Source organism: Oncorhynchus masou, chromosome 24 (assembly GCF_036934945.1).
Source record: "Oncorhynchus masou masou isolate Uvic2021 chromosome 24, UVic_Omas_1.1, whole genome shotgun sequence".
Taxonomy (NCBI): domain Eukaryota; kingdom Metazoa; phylum Chordata; class Actinopteri; order Salmoniformes; family Salmonidae; genus Oncorhynchus; species Oncorhynchus masou.
In genome coordinates this window covers 81,767,063-81,792,450 of record NC_088235.1, presented here as the reverse complement: position 1 = coordinate 81,792,450, position 25,388 = coordinate 81,767,063, and the positions used below count along the sequence as shown (strand labels likewise).

The window sequence follows — 25,388 nt, the reverse complement described above, 5'->3', positions numbered from 1 at the left end:
TGGTAACTCTAATGAACTTATCCTCTGCAGCAGAGGTAATTCTAGGTCTTCCTTTCCTGTGGCGGTCCTCATGAGAGCCAGTTTCATCATAGTATTTGATGGTTTTTGCGACTGCACTTGAAAAAACTTTAAAAGTTCTTGAAATTTTCCAGATTGACTGACCATGTCTCAAAGTAATGATGGACTGTCGTTTCTCTTTGCTTATTTTTGCTGGTCTTGCCATAACATGGACTTGGTCTTTTACCAAATAGGGCTATCTTCTGTATTCCCATCCCTACCTTGTCACAACACAACTGATTGGCTCAAACGCATTAAGAAAGGAAGAAGAATTCCACAAATTAACTTTTAACAAGGCACACCTGTTTATTGAAATGCATTCCAGGTGACTACCTCATGAAGCTAGTTGAGAGAATGCCAAGAGTGTGCAAAGCTGTCATCAAGACAAAGGGTGGCTACTTTGTAGAATCTCAAATTCAAAATATATTTTGATTTGTTTAACACATGATTCCATATGTGTTATTTAAAAGTTTTGATGTCTTCACTATTATTCTACAATGTAGGAAATAGAAAAACTATGATATGATCAGGCTGTTTAGTCATCGGAGGGAGCTGGTTTGGAACAACAAACGAGTTTCATACAGCAATGAGCTATATTGCCAGGCAGAGCAAAGCGGAGTATCAGGTAGGGTAGAGACATCCACACCCTCGTGCTCTGCTCTCAACACTGGATCTACCTGATCTGACAGTAAACATGTCACAGGACTAGCAGAGCAGGCCCTCCTCCTTCCACATAGACTGGATGCGTTTCTCTGCTAGGGAGAATGTGATTAAATAATGGTGCCAAAGATCTGCTCTCACAGACTTAAACTCACACATTTAACGCACAGTTAACCCTAAGATGCACATTACTCTACCAATTATGCATTTCTCAACTCCATATTTCTTGAAATTGTTGGAGAATGGGGGGTGGGGGTAATAAATCTAATCACCACCCCACCTTTATTTGCTATAAATGACACCTATAGTGTAGTATTCATTGTCACTAGTCACTGTTGTCACTAAAAGGTGAGCCACTTTCATGGTACCGGTTATCCGAAGTTGAGTTCAGAGTTGACCAAAGGTACCTTGCTAACTCTTCAATCTACTATTATTATAGGGCTCTGAGCTAACCACTCAGGCTAACTTAGGGCCAACTTCATTTATGAAATCAGATTCCCTCCTTCTGGCAAAGATTGTCATCCTCTTCATTTGAGGAAGATGACTGTTTAAATATAATCAAATGTTTTTGGGGGGATTAAAACAAGTAATATTAAAATACCTATCACATTAGGCATTCAGTAATGACCGAATGCATTTGAAACTTCATGCACAGTAAAACTTTTGTTTGACTTAATACAATTATTTTAGGAGTGGATACAAATGTGCTTGTATACACCAAATCACACCATAGACTGCATGACGATAAGTAATAAAATAAAGACTGCACTTCTAAAAGCCAATGATAAGTAATAAAATAAAGACTGCACTTCTAAAAGCCTGTTTCACACCATAGCCTGCTGAATTTGCAAGGTAACTTTTCTTTCATTTTGATTTCAGCACAAATGGTAAAATTGGTACTGACTCGCTCATGGCTTGATTATTTTAGCATTGTCTCCAGTGTTGCCAACTTAGCGACTTCGTCGCTATATGTAGCGAGTATTCAGACCCTTCTAGCGACAAATTTTTTAAAAAGCGACTAGCAACTTTCTCTGGTGTTATTGGAGACTTTTGGAGACTGACGTGAAAGCACTTATCGTTCTTACTCTTCTCACCCAAGTCCCAAAGCACTCACAGGCGTCCCAGTCATCGCGCAGAAGTCCCTCCCAGCTGAAGTCAGAGCAGGAGATTGCTTACCACTCAGCGTCCAGACTGCAAATGAATCGCGCGAAGCCACCGCTGGCTGATACCGCTCTGGCCTACATTTGAAAAAATAAAATTAACCTGAATTGGGGCCAGGCTAGTTACCATCATTTTCTCACATTGACAGTTTTTTTCTATTGTCTCTTTTTGGTCCGTTAGATTGTTAAGCTCTCTAGGCTAGGGGGCGGTATTTTCACGTCCAGTTGGAAAGCATGCCCAAAGTAAACTTCCTGCTACTCAGACCCAGAAGCTAGGATATGCATATTATTAGTAGATTTGGATAGAAAACTAAAACAGTTTGAATGATGTCTGTGAGTATAACAGAACTTGTGTTTTTTGAGGTGACTGTTTTCAATGGGTTTTCTATGTGGATCTAGATTTCTAAGGCACTTACTTGCAGTTCCGATCACTTCCACTGGATGTCAACAGTCTTTAGAAATTGGTTGATGTTTTTCCTTTGTGTAATGAAGAAGTAGGGTTGTTCAGAACGAGGGTCAAGTCTAGTGTACTGTTGTGGTTGGGGCGCGCGACCTGAAAGCTCGCTCCACTTTGTTTTTATCTGCTATTGAACGCAGTTTATCCAGTCTTAAATTTTATCGATTATTTTGTTAATAAATACCTAAAGTTGTATTATGAAAGTTGTTTGAAATTTTTGGACAAAGATTACAGGTAACCTATTAGATAATTTGTATTTTTTTTTTCTGGATCAAACGCTCCAAATAAATGGACATTTTGAACATTTTGATTTAATCGAACACAAGGACCATTTGTGATGTTTATGGGACATATTGCAGTACCAATAGAAGAAGCTCTTCAAAGGTAAGGCATGAATTATATCGTTATTTCTGAGTTTTGTGTTGCACCTGGCAGGATGAAATATGATTCTGTGTTTGTTTGATGGAGTGCTGTCCTCAGATAATAGCATGGTTTGCTTTTGCCGTAAAGCCTTTTTGAAATCTGACACAGTTGCTGGATTATCAAGAAGTAAAGCTTTAATTTGGTGTATCGCACTTGTGATTGTATGAAAGTTAAATATTTCTAATAATTTAATTTGAATTTGGCGCTCTCCCATTTCATCGAATGTTGTCAAATCGATCCCGTTAACGGGATTTGATCCCTAAGAAGTTTTAATGTAGATTGTATACAAAAAAATATTATAGTTAAAAATGTGTTTTACTGTGACTTGTAGGCTCCGAAGTGGACCATAAGGTTTAAAACCATACCAAATTAACCTCTAGCGACGAGCAATCCCGTATCCGGGAGCGTAATCATAGCCTCAAGCGCATTACCATAACGCAACGTTTCCTATTCATGAAAATCGCAAATGAAATGAAATAAATATATTGAAACACAAGCTTAGCCTTTTGTTAACAACACTGTCATCTCAGATTTTCAAAATATGCTTTTCAACCAAAGCTACACAAGCATTTGTGTAAGAGTATTGATAGCCTAGCATAGCATTAAGCCTAGCATTCAGCAGACAACATTTTCACAAAAACAAGAAAAGCATTCAAATAAAATAATTTACCTTTTGAAGAACTTCGGATGATTTTAATGACGAGACTCTCAGTTAGATTGCAAATGTTCATTTTTTCCAAAAAGATTATTTGTGTTGGCGAAATAGCTCTGTTTTGTTCATCACGTTTGGCTAAGAAAAAGACCGGAAAATGCAGTCACTACAACGCCGAACTCTTTTCCAAATTAGCTCCATAATATCGACAGAAACATGGCAAACGTTGTTTAGAATCAATCCTCAAGGTGTTTTTCACATATCTATTCGATAATATATCAGTCGTGACAGTTGGTTTCTCATCAGAAGCGAACGGAAAATACTGCAGCTGGAGATTACGCAATAATTGCAACAGGGGACACCAAGCGACCACTTGGTAGGTGTAGTCTCTTATGGTCAATCTTCCAATGATATGCCTACGAATACGTCACAATGATGTCGACACCTTGGGGAAGCGACAGAAAGCTTAAGCTCATTCGTGGCCCATTCACAGCCATATAAGGAGTTCATTGGCATGAGGCGGTTTCAAAAAATGCGTCACTTCCTGATTGGATTTTTATCTGGGTTTCGCCTGTAACATCAGTTCTGTGGCACTCACAGACAATATCTTTGCAGTTTTGGAAACGTCAGAGTGTTTTCTTTCCAAAGCTGTCAATTATATGCATAGTCGAGCATCTTTTCGTGACAAAATATCTTGTTTAAAACGGGAACGTTTTTCATCCAAAAATTTAAATAGCGCCCCCTATATCCAAGAAGTTAAGAACTAAACTTAAATGATTATAATTTTTTTAAATTAGGTAACTCCGCCAGAGTGTCTCTTTTGTGTCACTTTTGTCTCTCCCACGATGTTATTCCTCTCTCCTACAGCGTCCATCACAATTACATGCACATGGCCAATTATGCAAATTAGGTGATGACGTCATTTAGAGTCTTCTAGCGACTTTTAGGACATCCAATAACTACTTTCCTTACTGAGGAGTTGGCAACCCTGATTGTCTCAATGAAGAGTTTGGCTTCCAACTAGCCATGTGTGATATGCACGCACAGTTACAAGCCTGCTAGAGTTAGCGGCAGGCAGATGAGCAATGTCCACCGTACTGACCTGGAATGTAAAGCTAACTGAAGCTGTCTAGCTTAATAAAAGCCTGAGTAGTTCTCGCTTGCTTCGTAGTATACCACTTAGAAGTTGTTTCTGATGAACCCACGAGTTCCAATACCAGTAACCGTTGACAATCAGTCAGGGGGAGAAGAAAAATCTGTTGGAAGTGGAAACCAAGTGATCTAACTACTGAAGTTGTCCGGTGAGTGTAATTTATTAATTAAAATTTCCAATAAACTTTAAATTGCATTAGCTAATTTATGCCTAGTTAGCAATATGTATGTAATGTTTTATAGGATAGAGTGAAAAACATTGTTGCTTTATCAGTTTCAATGAGTCAGAGCCGCTGGCTGGCTAGCTAACATTAGCTAGCTAACATCCTATATTTTTCGCAGTTAATGTAATAGCCTGCTAGCTAACTAATGATTTGTTGGATTTTTTAAACACTTGTATTTTTAGGTGAAGATGTTGCTTTCTTTTAAAACCAATATACATGTCAATATGCTAGCATCACAGTTCAGTAGTGTTAGCTAGTACAACAGCTAAGGTAGCTACAATATAAGCTGACTTGATATCAAAACTTAATTTTTGCAGAATACCCTTCTCCTATCCTGTGGTGTTGGAAGAGAATGCATCAACACCCAGGAAATGTTTGTGGTGCTCTCACTCATAACACATTTTTTTGTGATGAATGAGTGTATTGTCTTGAAGCTTGATAAGGTAAGCAAATGCAAGTACTTTTCAAAAGAAATGTACTAGTAGCTTGCTCATGTTGATCGTTGTTCCTCTTTCTTTCTAGAAGCAGTCAGTTACAGATTGAGGCCTTCAATTAAACTGAGGACAGAGAAATGTGTGCACCAGGTCAAGACTTGTTTCATGCATGGCCTTGATTTAAGTTAATAATTCATTTTGGAAACATTTGAATTGCCATATTAGGCATAACTCAGTTATGTTTTCTTCTGACCAAGCCTTGTACATCTGAGTCAGGAAGAAGACTACTGGCTCTTGATGAAGTCCCCAGTCTAGAATAAAGATCTTAATTAGTTGTTTAGTTTAAATCAATTGTGTTGAGTCTTGGCTGGAGAAAAATCTCATACTGTAGCTGTGTAGAAACATTTGGCCACACATTTAAAAGGTAGATTTGGTAGGGCTAAGTCCCAGTTTATGCTAGCTACATCGTTTGTTTATATAGCAGAAGGCAGAAACATTTTCCTTGCTGAAAACAAAAATAGAATGCCAGTTTCAGTGAGAAGCATAGCAACATCAAGGCAATTTTGTAACAGTTGACCTGTTTTTCCAAAGCCAAACCTGTCCGTTAGCCCGCTAACTCTACCTTTAAAGATGCCAAAATAGAGAGAACACCTTTCAACGTCTTAACGTTTTGTGTTTTCATTGCATTCGTTCAACAATTTGGACAAAGGACTTCTCCAAAGTTAACTCAAAAAGGTAATAGTTTTGAACTGGGTTTGATTTTGTTTGTTTTCATTATTTATATTCTGTTCATTCTCTTTTTAACTTCCACTGGTTGAATGCTCATTGCTCACTTATCACTTGGCTTATGTAAATTCTGTAGCTGCCCCTTTTAACATCCTACAGTTAACATACACATAGTTCACATTTGTCTCATGTAAATGTTGTAGCTACATAAAAAAAATTAAATAAACAATTTGGGGAATATTCAGTCTTTGCTCTTTTCATTTACATTCTGATGATTCCAAGGTTAATATTGTACCACTTAGCATAATGTTTTCATTGTGAGATGGAAAAAGTTGTATTGGATACATTTTTATCTGTTGAAGGGATACTTCAGGATTTAGGCATTGAGGCATACTTCGGGATTTGGCATTGAGGCCCTTTATCTACTTCCCCAGAGTCAGATGAACTTGTGGATACCAATTATTATATGTCTGTGTCAAGAATAAAAGAAGCTAATGTTAGTTTTACGAGCCAATGCTAGCGTAAGCGCAATGACTGGAAGGCTATGGTATCTGCTAGCATGCCGTAGACTTGCAGTCATTATGCTAATGATAGTTAGCATTTGCACTAGCGCTATGTAGCAACTTCCTTCAAACTGCACGCAGAGACATAAATAGTATCCATGAGTTCGTCTTACTCTTTGGAAGTAGATGAAGAGCCTCATTGCTAAAATCCAGATGTATCCCTTTAACTAAACATGTATTCAATGTATTTTCTCTGTGGGAAGCAAGTTAATTTAAAGTTATATGTGATTTGGTTTAATGTAGATCAGACTTTGTAATATTGTTGATACTCAAAGTAACTAAAAACCTGATCTAATTTGAATATTCATAATCAGTTTTCAGAAAATTTGCAGCAAACAGTAGAATATTTGCCACAAATTTCCCAGAAGTTCACAAGTTGCCTCAAATTTTCTGCAAGTTTCTCACAAAAAGAATGAGCAAATTGACCAAACATTTGCCAGAAGCCTGTTTTTTCAGTAAGGGTATGAATGTTCCACTTGACAGTATCATTACATTTTTATCGTGCAGTCATGCATTTCAAATTACACTGAATTGAGTGATATGCAGGCTGGATCCACTTTAATGTGGTGAAAGATGGACTATTTTGTTTGAACTGCCATTGAAGATGCACTCCGTGATCGTAATCACAACAAGTTGGACATAACATTTCATATGACTTGGACGTAACATATCATATGAAATGGATGACCTACGGCACCACACAATGTTATGTAGTACACACAAAAGAGGGATGTTTTGGCATCCTGAGCACCACTTTCAAACTATTGACAGATTTTTTTTTTACAGTTCTCGCGCATCCGGATAAATCAACCAGTGTCTCTGAATAAGAGACTATATATACCAAAGTATGTGGATACCCCTTCAAATGAGTTGATTTGGCTACTTCAGCAATACCCGTTGCTGACAGGTGTATAAAATTGAGCACACAGCCTTGCAATCTCCATAGACAAACATTGGCAATAGAATGGCCTTACTGAAGAGCTCAGTGACTGTCACCGTGGCACCTTTCCAACAAGTCAGTCAAGTTTCTGCCCTGCTGGAGCTGCCCTGGTCAACTGTAAGTGCTGTTATTGTGAAGTGAAAAGTCTAGGAGCAACAACAGGTCAGCTGCAAAGTGGTAGGCCACACAAGCTCACAGAACAAGACCGCAGAGTGTGGAAGTACGTAGCCTGTAAAAATCGTCAGTTCGTCGGCAGCTTCATCAAATGGGTTTCTATGGCCAAGCAGCCGCACACAATCCTAAGCTCAGCATGCGCAATGCCAAGTGTCCGCTGGAGTGGTGTAAAGCTCGCTCCCATTGGACTGTGGTAATGCATTCTCTGGAGTGATTAATCACGCTTTACCATCTGGCAGTACGACGGACGAATCTGTGTTTGGTGGATGCCAGGAGAAAGCTACCTGCCCGTATGCATAGTGCCAACTGTAATGTTTGGTGGAGGAGGAGTAATGGTCTGGGGCTGTTTTTCATGGTTCGGGCTAGGCCCCTTAGTTCCAGTGAAGGGAAATCTTAACGCTGCAGCATAAAATTACAGTCTAGACGATTCTTCCAACTTTGTGGCAACAGTTTGGGGAAGGCCCTTTCCTGTTTTAGCATGACAATGCCCCCGTGCACAAAGCGAGGTCCATGCAGAAACGGTTTATTGAGATTGATGTGAAAGAACTTGACTGGCCTGCACAGAGCCCTGACCTCAACCCTATCGAACACCTTTGGGATTAATTGCAAGCCAGGCCTAATCGCCCAACATCAGTGGCCAACCTCACTAATGTTCTTGTGGCTGAATGAAAGCAAGTCCCCCACATCAACTTTCCAACATCTAGTGGAAACCCTTCCCAGAGGATTGGGGGCTGTTATAGCAGCAGATGGGGGACCAACTTCGTATTAATGCCTAAGATTTTGGAATGAGACATTCGACGAGCACATACTTTTGGTCGTGTAGTGTATGCGCTCATAAATTACATCAAAAAAGCCTCCATATGTGGATTCTGGATACTGAAATAGTGGCATGCAGGGCAGTTGTGTTGCACATTTTCACAATTAAAAAAATGCTCGGCCACGCTTAAATAATTTCTCTGACAGAAGGATTGTTTCTTCATAGGAAAATATAATTTACTGTCAAGTTTTAGGGCCAATGGATGACATTGGAAGGAATAAATTGGTTGATTTTAGAGAAACAAAATGCTAATGATTAGCATATTTTCAAATGCTTTTGCGTGACGTAGAAGAAAAACATATGTATGTTTTTCATTAAAACCTGTCTGATTGGTCTGATTTATCATGTTCAGTATTTGTCCACACATTTTTATAAAACAAGTAAAAGGCCCTCATTGTGCAAAGGTGTAGGTTCTAGAGGTTGTACATATGTTAAAATGTTCTGACCATTCTCCTTTTCTGTCTGTCCTGATCCATCTCCCCTTCCTTTTCTTTGTCAGAATCGGATGGAGGAGAGTAAGGCTTTGTTCCGGACCATCATCACATATCCCTGGTTCCAGAACTCCTCAGTCATCTTGTTCCTCAACAAGAAGGACCTCTTAGAGGAGAAGATAATCTACTCCCACCTGGTCGACTACTTCCCTGAGTTTGATGGTAAACTACTCTTTAACTTTATCCTATCTACTAACTCGCTGCACTGGCCAATGTGGGCATGTCCAGTACCATGGCAGTTACTAAGGCAAATTGTCAAATAAAATGCATATTATAGTAAATTCTTTATTGTAACATTGTTAATTTTAAAACATTTTTAAGTCTTTAGGTAAGGTGGCATGAACATGTGCCTGAATGTTTGTTTTTTTTGTTAGCATATAGGGACACCATGTGGCTAGACAATGAACTGCAATGCAGTACAAATTCACACGATCTATTAACCAAATGGGTAGAACATGCTTTACATTCTATAATTATTTTTGAATATAAGTAATGGCGGGTAATCCAAGAAAGAAAACAATGTAGACGGTCAGTGCGATGCAGAAAAACTTCAGTAAGCTATTTATAGGTAAAATATACAGAGACTACATGTAGAAAGGGGCAGATAAGCCTATGGTACAGTACATTACCGAAAGTATGTGGACACCGGCTAGTCGAACTATAACAGCCTCCACTCTCCTGGATGGCTTGTTTCCATTCAGCCACGAGCATTAGTGAGGTCAGGCTCTGATGTTGGGCGATTAGGCCTGGCTCACAGTCGGCATTCCAATTAATCCAAAAGGTATTTGATGGGGTTGAGGTCAGGCCTTTGTGCAGGCAAGTCAAGTTCTTCCACACCGATCTGGACAAACCATTTCTGTATGGACCTCGCTTTGTGCATAGGGGCATTGTCATGCTGAAACAGGAAAGGGCCTTCCCCAAAATGTTGCCACAAAGTTGGAAGCACAGAATCGTCTAGAATGCCATTGTATGCTATAGCGTTAAGATTTCCCTTCACTGGAACTACAGGGCCATTGCTCCAGAGAAAGCATTTCCACTGCTCCAGAGTCCAATGGTGGCGAGCTTTACCCCGCCCCAGGTGACGCTTGGCATTGCGCATGGTGAACTTGGGCTTGTGTGCGGCTGCTCGGCCATGGAAACCCATTTCATGAAGTTCCAGACTAACAGTTCTTGGGCTGATGTTGCTTCCAGAGGCAGTTTGGAACTCTGTAGTGAGTGTTGCAACTGAAGACAGACGATTTTTACGCACTTCAGCACTCTGCAGTCCCATTCTGTGAGCTTGTGTGACCTACCACTTCATGGCTGAGCCGTTGTTGCTCATAGACATGTCCACTTCACAATAACAGCACTAACAGTTGATTGGGGCAGCTCTAGCAGGGCAAAAATTTAACACACTGACTTGTTGTAAAGGTGGCATCCTATGACGTTGAAAGTCACTGAGCTCTTCAGTAAGGCCTGGAGATTGCATGACTTTGTGCCTGATTTTTATATACCTGTCAGCTGCAACGGGTGTGACTGTTATATCCGAATCCACTCATTTGAAGGGGTGTCCACACACGTTTGTATATGCAGTGCCTTGCGAAAGTATTCGGCCCCCTTGAACTTTGCGACCTTTTGCCACATTTCAGGCTTCAAACATAAAGATATAAAACTGTATTTTTTTGTGAAGAATCAACAACAAGTGGGACACAATCATGAAGTGGAACGACATTTATTGGATATTTCAAACTTTTTTAACAAATCATACACTGAAAAATTGGGCATGCAAAATTATTCATTTTTTCCCATTCCTCCTTGCAAAACAGCTCGAGCTCAGTGAGGTTGGATGGAGAGCATTTGTGAACAGCAGTTTTTCCACAGTTCTTTCAGGTCTGGACTTTGAGCCATTCTAACACCTGGATTGTTTATTTTTGAACCATTCCATTGTAGACTTTATGTTTTGCATTGTTGTCTCAGGTCTTTTGCAACTCCAAGGTTTTCAAAAATTTTGGTTTAATCTGACCAGAGCACCTTCTTCCACATGTTTGTGTGTGTCTCCCAGGTGGCAATTTTGTGGCAAACTTTAAATGACACTTTTTATGGATATCTTTAAGAAATGGCTTTCTTCTTGCCACTCTTCCATAAAGGCCAGATTTGTGCAATATACGACTGATTGTTGTCCTATGGACAGAGTCTCCCACCTCAGCTGTAGATCTCTGCAGTTCATCCAGAGTGATCATGGGCCTCTTGGCTGCATCTCTGATCAGTCTTCTCCTTGTATGAGCTGAAAGTTTAGAGGGACGGCCAGGTCTTGGTAGATTTGCAGTGGTCTGATACTCCTTCCATTTCAATATTATCGCTTGCACAGTGCTCCTTGGGATGTTTAAAGCTTGGGAGATCTTTTTGTATCCAAATCCGGCTTTAAACTTCTTCACAACAGTATCTCGGACCTGCCTGGTGTGTTCCTTGTTCTTCATGATGTTCTCTGAGCTTTTAACGGACCTCTGAGACTATCACAGTGCAGGTGCATTTATACGGAGACTTGATTACACACAGGTGGATTGTATTTATCATCATTAGTCATTTAGGTCAACATTGGATCATTCAGAGATCCTCACTGAACTTCTGGAGAGAGTTTGCTGCACTGAAAGTAAAGGGGCTGAATAATTTTGCACGCCCAATTTTTCAGTTTTTGATTAGTTAAAAACGTTTGAAATATCCAATAAATGTCGTTCCACTTCATGATTGTGTCCCACTTGTTGTTGATTCTTCACAAAAAAATACAGTTTTATATCTTTATGTTTGAAGCCTGAAATGTGGCAAAAGGTCGCAAAGTTCAAGGGGGCCGAATACTTTCGCAAGGCACTGTATAGTGTATTTAACTGCTATTGAGCGCAAGCAAAAAATAAACTAATTGCAAAGACAGGCAATCCAACTCATAAAGTTATACAAGTATAGGTAGTAGTTACCTAATATCATTTGTGTTTGGACATTTACAAGCAAATGTGAACAAGAGACATGAACAAAGTTTTGACATATGCTTGTCTGCAGGAAGAACTGGCTCTGGAGCAGCATGTGTACACGCTGTGAACTGTGTAGAGTCTGGAGTCGCTAGGTCAACGGACCTAGTTCCTCTGAGAAGAGGGGGGAGGAACTGACTGAGGGGCCCAAAAATAGCCCTGCGACGAAATCAAGCTAGCAGTGACAGCTGTACAGAACTCCTCTAAAGGGCTTTGACTTCTCAAACACGGTAGAAAGCTAACACTACATGATGGCCCATGTCCTTATTAATTCAGCCACTCACTTAGATAACTAGCAAGTTAAACCAAATACACAGCTGGACTCACCAGCTCCCGCTTTCTCCCGGTGTGCTATATACAAACACGCATGTGACTGGCTCATCTGTTCTGGGGAACTACGGTAAGCTTCATAAATAAGCTTCAAATAAGTGGGTTGGATGGTATTGAAAAACAATCCTGTGGCTATTTCCAAATACCCTGGTATACAGTGTATCGCCCAAGCCTACCACAAAGGGGTTTATCAATGACGGTTTCACTCCAATGATTGTGTAGGACTTTTATTTTGTTGGCCTGAGGAGTATTGGATACTTCAGTTTTTTCTTGGTTGGAGCAGTATGTCTCTGTGTGAATAAAGCACTCTTATATGCTGATTTTATGACATTTTGGTATTTATTGGGATCCGCATTAGCCGCTGCAAAAGCATCAGCTACTCTTTCTGGGGTCCACATAACATAATACATATTATAGAAAATGATTAGTCAATGACTGAAATACATACATTTAAACAGTCACACATAAACTACTTATCAGTACATACACACAATATCTAGGTCAAATACATAGTACATTGGAAATTACAATACAAGACAGATAAAATTACTGTCTCTTGACAGTCCCCTTTGTGCAGCAAGGTATTCTTTTATCTTTTAGTCTTTTGAAACTGTTTTTATTGCTACCTAGAGTTACTTGAGTTGAAGTCATGGCTCTATTTAATATTGTATGTTTACAAGCCTCTGCTCTGGATCTGGGGAGTGTGAAGAGACTTTTGGTTGCATGTCTTGTGTTGTACCGATGAGTGTCCGAACTGTGTTCCAACTGTTGAATAGACAGTTCTGGATCTTCAACACATCAATACCTTGCACAAAGACCAATAGTGATGCAGCCAATCTCTCCTCAACTTTGAGCCAGGAGAGATTGATATGCATGTTACTGAAACCTCCCGTCCGTGTACATCTAAGTGAGATAAATGCTGATTTGTTCTTGACCAACTGCAATTTACCTATGTCCTCCTTTGCCTCACTGGACCAACTGGGCAGTAGTCTAGGTGTGACAAAACTAGGGCCTGTGGGACCTATCTGGTCGATTTGAGATGTCAAGAAGGCAGAGCAACACCCTATAATGGACAGACCTCTTCCCATTTTAGCAGCATTGAGCCTGTTTTGACCATGACAGCTTGCTATCTAGGGTTACACCCAGCAGTTTAGTCTCCTCAACTTGCTCAATAGCCACATTATTGAGATCTAAATTAGGTTTAGCATTGAGCGAGTGAATAGTCAAACATTATGCTTATAATTTGAGAGATTTAGCACCAACCTATTGCTAGTTACCCATTCTAAAACTGACTGGAGCTCTATATTAAGTGTCTAATTTATTTGACTGTTGCAGCCGACGTGTATAGTGTTGAGTCGTCAGCATACATAGACACGCAGGCTTTATTCAAGGTCAGTGGAAGGTCATTTGTAAAAACAGATAAAGATGGCCCTGACCGGCTGCCCTGCGTATACCACACTCAACTAAATTTGCATGAGATAGGCTTCCATTGACGAAAACCCTCTGCCTTCTTTTAGATGCGTAACTCTCAATCCATAAGGCACAGGATGCAAATCCATAACACCTAAATTTTTTCAGCAATAGTTTATGATCAATGACATTTTGACTGTAACCTCTCTCCGTAAACCTTGTTTCATGTCATTGGCTTTTTCAATTAACTTACTTCTGTCCGAGCACGGTCTCCTGAGACGAGCAAACTGCCCGACATGGAGATTGTCTTGTGTGCTCGGGTGGTAGCTGGTAACCAATAGTAATGTGTTCGGTTTATTTTCTATAAATCAAATCAAAGTTTATTGGTCACTACCTGTCCACGGCATCAGTATGTCGTCTATGTACTTGTACCAACCCATGGCTTTCGGTAGGAAAGGGTTGACTTGGGGGTCAAACACTATCTTTCGAAAGCATAGCAGCACCCGTTGCAAGTCTTTTTAATTTAAGGTAGAAGTCCTTTTCAAACATTTTGGTCGATGTTGATATATAGTCATTCAACATCAAAGGAGACCAGAGTGACGACGTGTGTATTGGGTGGGTGCTATTGCAGGTAAGATAAGGTCAGACGATTCTCTCACATTGGAGGGGGGAGGTATTTATGGTTTGATGCAGTAGTCCATGAATTGTGACGGGTTCCAAAGGGGAGTAATTGCCTAACACTATCAGTCATCCAGGGATTCATATGTTTTTTTGGTGTATCTTAGAAACTGTGTAGATTACCGACGTGGCACTGTTTTTATGCACCAACAATCTGTTCTCTTTTGGTGATTTCATCTTTACGCAGGCCCTCAGTGAGAGTTTGCTAAATTTCAGCCGAAAGCAGTTTTGTGGGGTTTGCAGTAAGTCTCTTATAGAATATCTGATAGTTCCGTTGCCTGATTATTTCAGTCTTATAGACAGAGTAGTCTTGTACTCTAACAGCCACCCCTTGTCCGCTGGGTGGATTACTATAGAGATATAATTCTGGAGATTAAGAGCTTGTTTCTCAGTGAGTAAAGTTGTTCCATATAGCCTTTTTTCCCATGTTCCACAGACTTTATTTGATAACCCTTATTATGTGCATCTTTGCGTTTTACGCATCAGTGCATAAGCTGCCTTTCACGCACGCTATTTAAATAGACCCTCCTTTTACGCACTAACTTTGTATTTCTTCTTGTGCACTATTATTCATGTTGCCTTTATATATTGACATGATAACGTTGTACGTATTTTGTATATGGTTTACATTGTCCCCACCTCTATTTGTAGAGAAGTCAGCTTCCGTCCACATTGCTTCCTGAAGACTAGTATTCGAAGCGTGTTGCAGTAGTGCATCCTGATATTATACACCATAGGCTGATCTGCCCCTTTCTATACATATTGTCTGTAAATAGTTAGCTGAAGTTTTTCTGCATTGTACTTTATTTTCTTTCTTGGATTTAAATCACTTACCTTTTGAGATCAAGTGTAACGTCTCTTCCATTCAATTTGAAATGCCATGTGTGTTTGCCGGTAGAACAGGGACCCAGTGATGTGTACCCAGTGATGTGTACCCAGTGATGTGTACCCAGTGTGTGTGTGTGTGTGTGTGTGTGTGTGTGTGTGTGTGTGTGTGTGTGTGTGTGTGTGCGCGTGCGCATTCACCCATGTGTATACCCCCAGGTCCGCAGAGAGACGCCCAGGCGGGCCGGGAGTTTATCCTGAAGATGTTTGTGGACTTGAACCCGGACAGCGACAAGATCATCTACTCCCACTTCACCTGCGCCACGGACACCGAGAACATACGCTTTGTGTTCGCGGCTGTCAAAGACACCATCTTGCAGCTCAACCTCAAAGAGTACAACCTGGTTTGAGAGAGAAGTTGAGCGAGAGAGAGACCTGCAGCCCACGCACAGCAGAGTGCACATCTATACACCAACAAATTAAACACAGTACACAGTTCTGCACTAAAATACGCATGTGAACACATGCACCAATATAAATACAAACACACACACACACTCTTAATAGATCCCAGGCTCTATCCACCCATGGCCCCAACATCCTCCCTCTCCTTGTCTATGGTTTAATTGGGTGTGTTTTTTCAGTTACAGTCACCAACCCCCCCCCCCCCCCCATTCCTCTCTTCCTATTGCAGCCCATGCCCCTCCTGATGACACACACACACACACACACACACACACACATCTGCTCCAAGGCTGTCATGACCTGCCTGGGTGGTTGACAGGTCTCATTTGTCACCCGATGTGGCTCAGGCCTCTGGGTCACCCCTCTTAAAGGAGCGGGGGGGTAGAGGTCTGTTTTGATTTGGTGGCTTGTGTGCTGGTGTGATTTAAAGGAAGGAAAGCTGAGGTTTTGGAGAACAGGAAACAGCTGGTGTCATCGTCCCCCCTTCACCTCTGCCTACAGGGTAGGAGTGGGGGCTTGGGGACCCACCAGTCTGCAGGGGGATTGTGGGTAACTGCATATAATTGAATCAGAACAGGGGCAGGTGGTGCTGAGGTGTGTTGGGAAGCTCTACTCTACATGGTATTTTGAGGTGTGTGGAAAAACACACACCCCCCCGCAGACTGGAAGACACCTTGCGCTGTTGAATGTAAAAAGTGTGTGTAATACAAGAATACAAGCAAGAGGATGCTCACACACAGACAGAGCAAGGGTGGGAGAGATGAAGTAAATTGATCTGTGTATATTAAGAATTGTTTTAGTTTATTGATTACTACAATTGCTACTACTGCTTTCCAGCTAACTTGAGTCACAAGTTGGTCCTCCACACACAATGTCAGTGCAGCTTCTTTTTGGAAAGGCATTGGATATTTGTTTCCTATTTGGCCAACATTTTGAGAAACAGTAGTGATTATTAAGAGTAAATAATATTTGTTTAACCAGATCTCTAGATGTTGTTGGTCTGACTTTTCCTCCCTGCTTCCATCCAGGTGTCTCCATCAGATGGGGAGGGGGAGGGTTCATACTGCTGTAAAAACATGTTTCGTCGGCAAGTCATCTACCTTTCGTTAGAGACTTCATACTTTGTTGCAGTTCTGTTCCATTTCAATTTTGAAATGCTTGAGAAGATGAATTTCCATTTAGGATTGGCGCTTTATGCAAATAGCAAAATAAAAGACACTTATTAGTGGTTGAAGTTTTAACTGGTCCATGCTTGCATATAAAGATTTTTGTTTGGTTTTCTTTTTATCCCATATCTTGCTTGGTTAGAGTTCTTAAGATTCCATAGCTAACAATGTCAATAGATTTGCTATTTTGTTTTTGCAACATAATTCAGGTGAGTTTTCATTACTAGGGCTACTACTAACAAAGTTGACAGAATGAGAAGACTATATGGATGATATAGTGCAATAGGTACAATTTAAAGTGGTTTTCTGAATCGGGGAGCCAGATGGAAGGCTATTGCCACAGGTTCAGAGTGCGAACTGTCCAGGGACACCAGTTAGCATTGGAGGATGACTTCTGCTGGATATTTGCCTGTAAACTTTTAACAGCCCGTTTGGGCCCAGAGCAGAGCCTAGTAAAACCACAAGGTGATGGGGGTCTCACAGCTGCCTGTCTCAGCCAATCTTCAGTGTGCTCTTCCTTTTCCACCTGCTACTCTTGTCACAAATCATGTCTTCTTCAGCGTGACTTTACTCCATTGTTGTGGGTAGTTAGTTTTACATCCCCTGCTAATCATGTTTCTATGCTTCACCTTTTGTACACTAAGAATGACCATGACTGGGATTGGACAGGGGGTATTTTGTAGAAAGACGTTTGATTGCCACAGTCCTATTTGCACTCCAAAGAGCTTTGGGTTAGAATGGTCAAGTGAAACTTAACAAAAAGACTTTAGTTTTGACAGACATGACAAACTTGTTGTTCATATTTTGTATGTTTGGTGCCAAGTATTTCTCATTCTACATGGCAAGTAATTACCCTGCTAAGTTATCTGTGCTCTGTTTAAGCTCTAGCTGTGCATTTACAAGTATATTGAACCTAGGGATGTTTTGGGTATATCCTGAGTATACTCTTCAATCCCCTTTACTAATATGTCCACTGTATACTAGTCTGGCTGAAAGATCCAACTTTTACCTTCCCTATACGTTGCCTCATAACATAAACACCAGGGTTGGTGTAACTAATGGACATTTCTATAAAAAATATATATATATTTTGGAAAAGTTGTCACATTTCCTTTTAAAACAGCTCATTTATATATTTACAACATTTATACACATAAAAACAGCATTTGAATATTACATTTAAATTTGTTAAAAAGTACATGTTAAACAATAGAAACAACCATGAATAAAAGTACTTTTCCTTGTAAAAAAAATAAAAATTCTGTAAATGATTTAACAAGGTAACCATTTTTAAGACATGAAAACATGTTAAGTCACTTTGTTAAAAGGCAGTTTTCGGTCCTTTGGACAGGAACGGGGTGAGTCCTTATCAAACTCGCCTCCTCCTAAAAATGTTGCTTTACTGGAGGTGGAAAGTATTACGTTACAAAAGTTTTAAACATGTTGGACATTTTGTAATGCCTTGTCATTTGGCCAAGCCACGGGTGGATGCATTTGAAGGCCTTTCTTTGTTCCCACGGCCAATACTTTATATACCACATTATTTATGAAGTGTCCGTACAAAGCAGAAATATGAATGCTTCCTGTGCAACTGCAGATGAGGCTTTTGACTTAATTAGACATTTGAAAATTTGACTTTAGTTCGTGATTGCATTTGCCATGATCTTGTTGAGATTGTGGGCAAGTTGTCAGTTCTCTCAGGAGTACGAAGGTCTCTTGTCAGAGCAGGCTGGACTGAGATGTTGCCTCTGGTACTTTATATCTCCACCAACACGGCAGCTTGTTTTTTAATTGTTTTAGTGGTTACAGCTTCTCTGCTGCTCTTACCTCAAGAAGCACAGTCATCCCCTTTTGACCTGTGCTTTACTTGCATAGGTAGAGTAGGGTTTAGTTCTTCTCATGCTGGGCTCTTTTCATGCGTGTAAACCCCCAGTAAGTGATTGTGCTTTTCTTTTGTTTCATTATACTCAATTTCCTGTAAGCATCAGCATCAGCTTGTGGTCCAGTGGGTTTGAGGTGTATGATGTGCTGTGTGGTTGCTCAGCCCCCCCCCCCCCCCCCCAAAAAAAGGTCCAGTGCAGGCCTCCCTCCCTCCCTGCTGTTTCTAAACATGGGCATAGAGTCAGTGTGCCGGTTTACACAAAGTACCCTGGTTTTCACCACATGGACTATGGACAGTGTGTTGTATGTAGCTCAGTGTTATGTCCACCCTGTATAGCACACTAATTGAACGTCACAATAACTAGTAAGAGAACACGTAAGAGAAATACCGTCAGCATTAAAACCAGCACTGTGGGGTTTGTTGAAGGGATACACTACTAGAAGCAAGTTCGTGCCATAGACTGAATAGCATTATATACAAACAGTTGTGACCACTCTTCCAGACAGTTTCCCTTGAAATAAGCCTGTTATACTTCAGCTTTATTTATTGTAATACTTTGCCAAGTGAAGGTACCGAAAGGGCAATATACTATAGCAGTTGGATTAATCGGTGAATTAATTAATATAGTGTTGTTTTAGAATGTCAGCTGTTCTCTCCCCTTACTTGATCTATTATATTTTATTTCTTCCGGGTCAATGCACTGAACCTGCTCTGCAGCAATGGGACTGCCTGCATTCATGCAATTTACAAGCACGTTTGTCGGTACTATGAGATGTGTGTACACTTTTGATGGTTAATGCTTTTGCTTGAGATCGATACTGATGTGATTGATGCATAGAAATACTAAAAGCTATCTTTGCATCTTTTTGTTTCTTTTGTAAGTCTGATGTTACCTGAACACTTGTATTTAGGACCACTTAATATGATAGATTTTTTTAAATAAGAGGTTAAATAAACTTTGTCTAGTGGTGTGTAAATTGAAAGTAATGTATTTTCTTTTCTAAGTATAACAAATGTAAATTATGTACAATAATGAGTGTGCCAATCCCCATTCTTTGTAGAGCCAGACTCTAAACAAGTGCCAATGTGAAAAATCATAAAAAAGGACCTATGTATTTCATGGTCAAATTTTTAAAACAAATAAACACTAAGTATGTGATTAAGATAAATAAATGAAAATGGACAACTTTACTCTGTATTTAGGATTAATGATGAACTTTGGTTTTTAAATGTCATTTTAATTGCATGTGTTGGGGGTGGAAGGGGAGGAAATTGTATTAATGCAAAGCCCTTCAGAAAAGGGTCCTAATGGTTATTGATTTACAGTATTTTAGCCATATTTCTCTTTTGTATGTTTCATTTCAACCACTGTTGCCTGAACCTCATTCAAACATGAAAATGATTTTCATAGCCTTCTCCTTCAAAGAAAAAGTATCTGTTTTCAATTGGAATAAAATGTGTTCCTATACTCTATGCTAGTGTTGTCTTTATTATGAACAATTTCCGAATGAGCTTTTGATACATAGCTTATGTAGCGCCTACAGTATGATGTTTTAAAGATTTGAACAAATATGAATCCAGAAAACATACACTTGATGCATTTTCTTATGTGGTTGACATTTGTTAATACCACTGCTCAGTGGGAAACGATAAACAGACAAATTTAACTACTCTACTAATTTTAAGTGGTATTTTGGTGTTCACTTTATGTTCCCTTCCACGAGGGGCGCTAGTTCTTTAGCCTTCCAATGGGATGATTTTTGGGCATGTTCAGAAGTGAAACGTTGTAGAAAGTTTCAGATAGAAATACATTTTCTAGAACGCTGTTCCAATTGACAAAGGGAGAATCTCAATTACGTGCCTTCGCGTCCTCTCTCCTCGCCGCCTCAAACCCCATTGGAGGAGAAAGGGGTTGGACCTCTGGCTTGCTCATTCGATGAGTTTTGAAGAGGCTAGGATAGAGGACGCGAGGAGGATTCAATTGAGATTCTCCCATAGAATATGATTTATTCTGTGCGTTCGAGTTCTACGTTGGGCGTTTTGTAACGTCGCACCTTGCCCCAGGAATGGAATGTCTTCAGCCCCGCAACTGCCATACATTGACTGTTCGGCTAGGGCTCTGCGAGATACTGAAGCTGAGCGAGTGTATCATTTAAAGTTTCCTACGCGATTTGTTATTGTAATGATTAACGCGTAAATAGTTGTATTGCGACAACTGTTTACTCGTACTACTTGGTATTTTGTTGGTTGTTGTGAAGAAACGGTGAGGATTCAACTTCAGCGAATCCGGAGGTCCATTTTGTTATTTTTGCGAACCAAGCTTGTTTTTTCCACTGAAGCTTTTATGGTGTTAGCGGAGATATAGCTCGTTGGCTTTGTTGCGTTTGCTAAAATACACGGCGAATGAAGATTGAACAAAACAAATCACGACAAGACATATCAATATAGGTGTTAGCTATATGCATATTATATTTAGCTAGTACGTAAGCTAACGTGACCTAGCTAGCTACCACAGGCTGAAAGCTAGCAACAGTGATGAATCATTTTGAGCGACAGCCTTTGAAGAATTAAGCGAGGACCGTTCAAATGGTTGAGGTTTGTAGCTAGTTCATCAACAAAGAGAGAACGACATTAAATCAGGTGACTAATAACGTTAGGCTACCTCTGTCGAAAGATCTACACCTGGACAAACATATCATATTAGTTAGCTAACGCCAACTGCATCACCAATTTTGGGACAAGAGCTAACTAGCTATCTGGTCAGCTCGTGCGATTCTTGGCTAGATTCAAGCTTGCAAATACGGACAAAGAGGACCAACGTAAGCAAATATTTTTGTGTCAGCATTTAGAATCTTCCTCATTCATCGTATTTGGAAAGGAAAACAATAAACAAGGAATTGACATGATGTTTCCACAATCCAGACATTCAGTAAGTGGGTTTAATTTAATATTCAGACGCACTTGCAGTTTTTTTAGGATTATTTTCTGCACTGAACTTGTTTGTGTGCGCGTGCTAGTTACATTGTATCACGCTAGGTATATACAAGGAGCAAGACCGTTACTTTGTATTATATCAAAGGTTTTTGACATGACTAGTGTTTTTATGCCCTCGGCATGTCACTACACCAAGAGAAGAGGATTGTCAAATGTCGTTTCAGCTCTGAATTAAACAGACACCCCCTGGGGTAATTTGATTAACAAACCAGATAGTTACTCATGCGTAACCACCAGCGTTCCTTATTTTGCCTATTTACTTGTGCTCACACATTTGCATACCTATGTTGAATGGGATTTCACAGGTTGTTCTTTTACACTAATTCATAATCATGCTCATATCCAGGTTTTTGCATCAAACATCAGTGAAACAATTCCAAGAGTAGTTCTGTTCAGTACAGAATCAACGTGATTTGCATTGTAAATTAATTTGCATTGCAAGCCAGATGGGTAATGTAACTAGAGAGAAGGGCTTCTATGCTTGTGTCTAAAGTAAAATAGCCAAACAAAGTCATGTATGCAGTGGAGAGGTGACTTGCACAGGGAGCCCCAAATTATGACATTGAAGAAGTTGGGACTCTGCAGGGATGGTACAGGTACTACTTTCCCAACTGTCTTATTTTGACCTTGAAATCAACCTCAGATTTGCTTTGGAGATGCTGGGTGAGGGCTTATCAACTTTCCTCAAAAGTTCTCATTGACCTGCACAAAAGTGCCTTCCATAGCAACATTCAAGGATTAACAAGCACTTCATTTTACCCTGAGGGAGACTTGGTTTGTGTTCAATGTTGATTAAACTTCAGAAATCAGAACTGCCAGTGACCTATAATTTGATGTTAGTTCCTTTGACAATGACTGATGTCTACGTGATTCTCTTGACCAGGGGTGGGAAACTCCAGTCTTTGGGGGCCGGAGTGGTGTCGCACTTTTTCCTCATCCCTCGCAAACACAGCTGACTTAAACGTAACAAAAATATAAATGCAACATACAACAATTTCACTTTACTGAGTTACAGTTCGTATAAGGAAATAAGTCATTGAAATAAATGCATTGGGCCATAATCTGTGGATTTCGGATAGAGGAATATCTGTATTCACAGTTGTTGGTCGCATAGCTTTAAAAAAAAATTGGTGCATGGAGCAGAAAACAAGTCAGTATCTGGTGTGACCATTTGCCTCATGCAGTGCAACACATCTCCTTCACGTGTAGTTGGTCAGGCTGTTGATTGTAGCCTGTGGAATGTTGTCCCATTCCTCTTTTAATGGCTGTGTGAAGTTGCTGGATATCGTTGGGAACTGGAACACGCTGTTGTACATGTCAATCCAGAGCATCCCAAACATGCTTAATGGGTGACATGTCTGAGTATGCAGGCCATGGAAGAACTGGGACATTTTCAGCTTCCAGGAGTTGTGTACAGATCTTTGCAATGTGGGGCCATGCATTATCATGCTGAAACATGAGGTGATCGTGGTGGATGAATAGCACTACAATGGGCCTCCGGATCTTGTCCCGGTATCTCTGTGCTTTCAAATTGCCATTGATAAAATGCAATTGTGTTCGTTGTCTGTAGCATTTACCCCACCGCCACCATGGGGCACTCTGTTCACAATGTTGACATCAGCAAACCGCTCGCCCACACGACGCCATACATGTGGTCTGCTGTTGTGAGGCCAATTGGCTGTACTGCCAAATTCTCTAAAATTATGTTGGAGGCAGCTTATGATAGAGAAGTGAACATTCCTGCAGTCAGCATGCCAATTTATTGTCCCCAGCACAAGGTGCACCTGTGTAATGATCATGCTATTTAATCAGTTTCTTGATATGCTGCACCTGTCAAGTGGATATATCTTGGCAAAGGAGAAATGTGTGCACAATTTGCAAGAAATAAGCTTTTTGTGTGTATGGAACATTTCTGGGATATTTTATTTCATCTCATAACACGGGACCAACACTTTACATGTTGCGTTTTATATTTTTATTCTGTATTTGCAGTCTAAACTGAAGATCATGAATAGTTGATTATTGCAGTCGGTGTGTTAGCTGGGGCAAAAGTATACCTCCATCAAGGCCCATGAGGACTGGAGTTACCCATCCCTGCTCTTGACAATAAAATACATAAGTGAAGTGTCCATCTACCGGAGTATCCAGAATAATAATGAAGGGTAGAGCTGGTACTGGCTTGTGATTCATGGACCTGCTACATTTGGGTTGCAGGCCATGTTGTTCCTTGACGTTGGTAATGGAACACATATTTGCGAGCATGAAAACAAGTAACTGGTGGTCGGGTGCCTTTGATGACTGGAATGGGCCATCATCCAGTTTATTTTCCAAATCCCAAGTTTCCATGGTAACAAACTTTGGTCTATGGAAAACGCAGGCTTTCTCCCCATGGTCACACAACTGACACATTTGTCTATTCATTTAGGTAAAAAATAAACACTGCAGTAAACATCCATTTTTGAAATGTTCACATCACTCGTGCTAAACTGAGCTCAAATATAACTGAAAATGAAAGCTTTGGAATAAAATGTAGGTAAACACAATTTTATTTATTTAACCAGGTGGGCCAGTTGAGAAGTTCTTTGCAGGACTATTATGTTGCCACGGTGCACTTGCTCCATATCAGCGATTTGTCGTTGCCAGTTCTAACACAGAAGGGGTAAGAGTTGTTTCCTCAGGCTAGAGCCTGTATGTCCCATGACATGAATAGTGTGCCTTTTTGCATCAGCCAGTGCAGCCACGGCATGCAGCTCTGTTCTGAGGCTGGCGTTGTCTGAGAGGACCGCTCCTGCCACTTCACACCTCATCAGTGTGCAAAGGAGAAGTGAAGAGCTTGTAATTGTGAGATCTTACTGGCTCCCCATCGCACTCTCCAGAATCCTTCCGCTGACTGAGTTAGACTCGGCATTAGAGTTCAACCTGATTACAGTTGGTGGGTTGTCTCCCCAATGTCTCTCACCCTCATCAGGAGTGGAACAGCTTGTGTGATAGGCCTGCAACCCAAAGCTATCTTCTATAATGACTGGCTGTGTCTGAAAATAAATACCCATGCTAGCATACTACGTACTTAAACAGTATACTGTGGACTCAACTTTTTATACTATGTAGCACAGTACCGTTTTGATAAAAAAGAAGCCATGCAGTAGCTCCTCCCGACTGGCTGAGTAGTTGGGGCAGGCCGAGGTGTGGGTGATTTTTTTTTTTTTTTTTCAAATTCAACAGACATGCATCGCATTAACCAGCCTGATAATGGCCCATTTTCCAATTCGATTAATTGCTCTAAACTCTGAATAGAATGAGAATTCTAGGCCTAATCAGGCTGGTTATAGGCAGACTATCACATTCAACCTATACCATAGCCCATCTGCTATTTAAAAAAGGACTGAAGATGGAACCAAATGATCTGTTCTATTTCAACATTTATTAGTGAAACCAAAGCGCTGTAACATAAATTAAATCAAATAGCCTAATACACACACCTTAACTTTTCAAATGTTCAAATCAAAGGCTGTTGCACAGGAACGTGGACAGTCGAGTCCATCGCAAATTCAGAACCGCTGGACAACAACAATACGCTAAAGCACTGATCATTGGGAACAAGATCAGAATGACGGCTACGGCTTGATACATTGATTAAATAGGTAGCCTAGCCTGCCAACCAAAACAATCCATATGTTCAAATCAGAAGGCCTGATTTAACATGACATTA

At 40.3% G+C, this 25,388-nt stretch overlaps 2 protein-coding genes across 5 annotated transcripts in view; both read left to right on the top strand.

The window, feature by feature from the left end:
* LOC135512808 (guanine nucleotide-binding protein subunit alpha-11-like) overlaps positions 1–20,158 on the top strand; it is a 91,927-nt gene extending 71,769 nt beyond the window's left edge. For 2 of the 3 annotated variants that reach the window (XM_064935206.1, XM_064935207.1), the window contains exons 6-7: positions 8,939–9,092; positions 15,392–20,158. In XM_064935206.1, coding sequence (XP_064791278.1) covers positions 8,939–9,092; positions 15,392–15,582 — 345 coding nt within the window. In that variant the 3' untranslated portion in view covers positions 15,583–20,158. Of the gene's footprint in view, positions 1–8,938; positions 9,093–11,960; positions 12,580–15,391 lie in introns of those variants that run through there. The other variant, XM_064935208.1, reaches the window with a different exon arrangement.
* Positions 20,159–20,630: 472 nt separating this feature from the next.
* LOC135512806 (TLE family member 5-like) overlaps positions 20,631–25,388 on the top strand; it is a 36,423-nt gene continuing 31,665 nt past the window's right edge. The window contains exon 1 of one of the 2 annotated variants that reach the window (XM_064935200.1): positions 20,631–21,614. In XM_064935200.1, coding sequence (XP_064791272.1) covers positions 21,588–21,614 — 27 coding nt within the window. In that variant the 5' untranslated portion in view covers positions 20,631–21,587. The remainder of the gene's footprint in view (positions 21,615–25,388) is intronic. The other variant, XM_064935201.1, reaches the window with a different exon arrangement.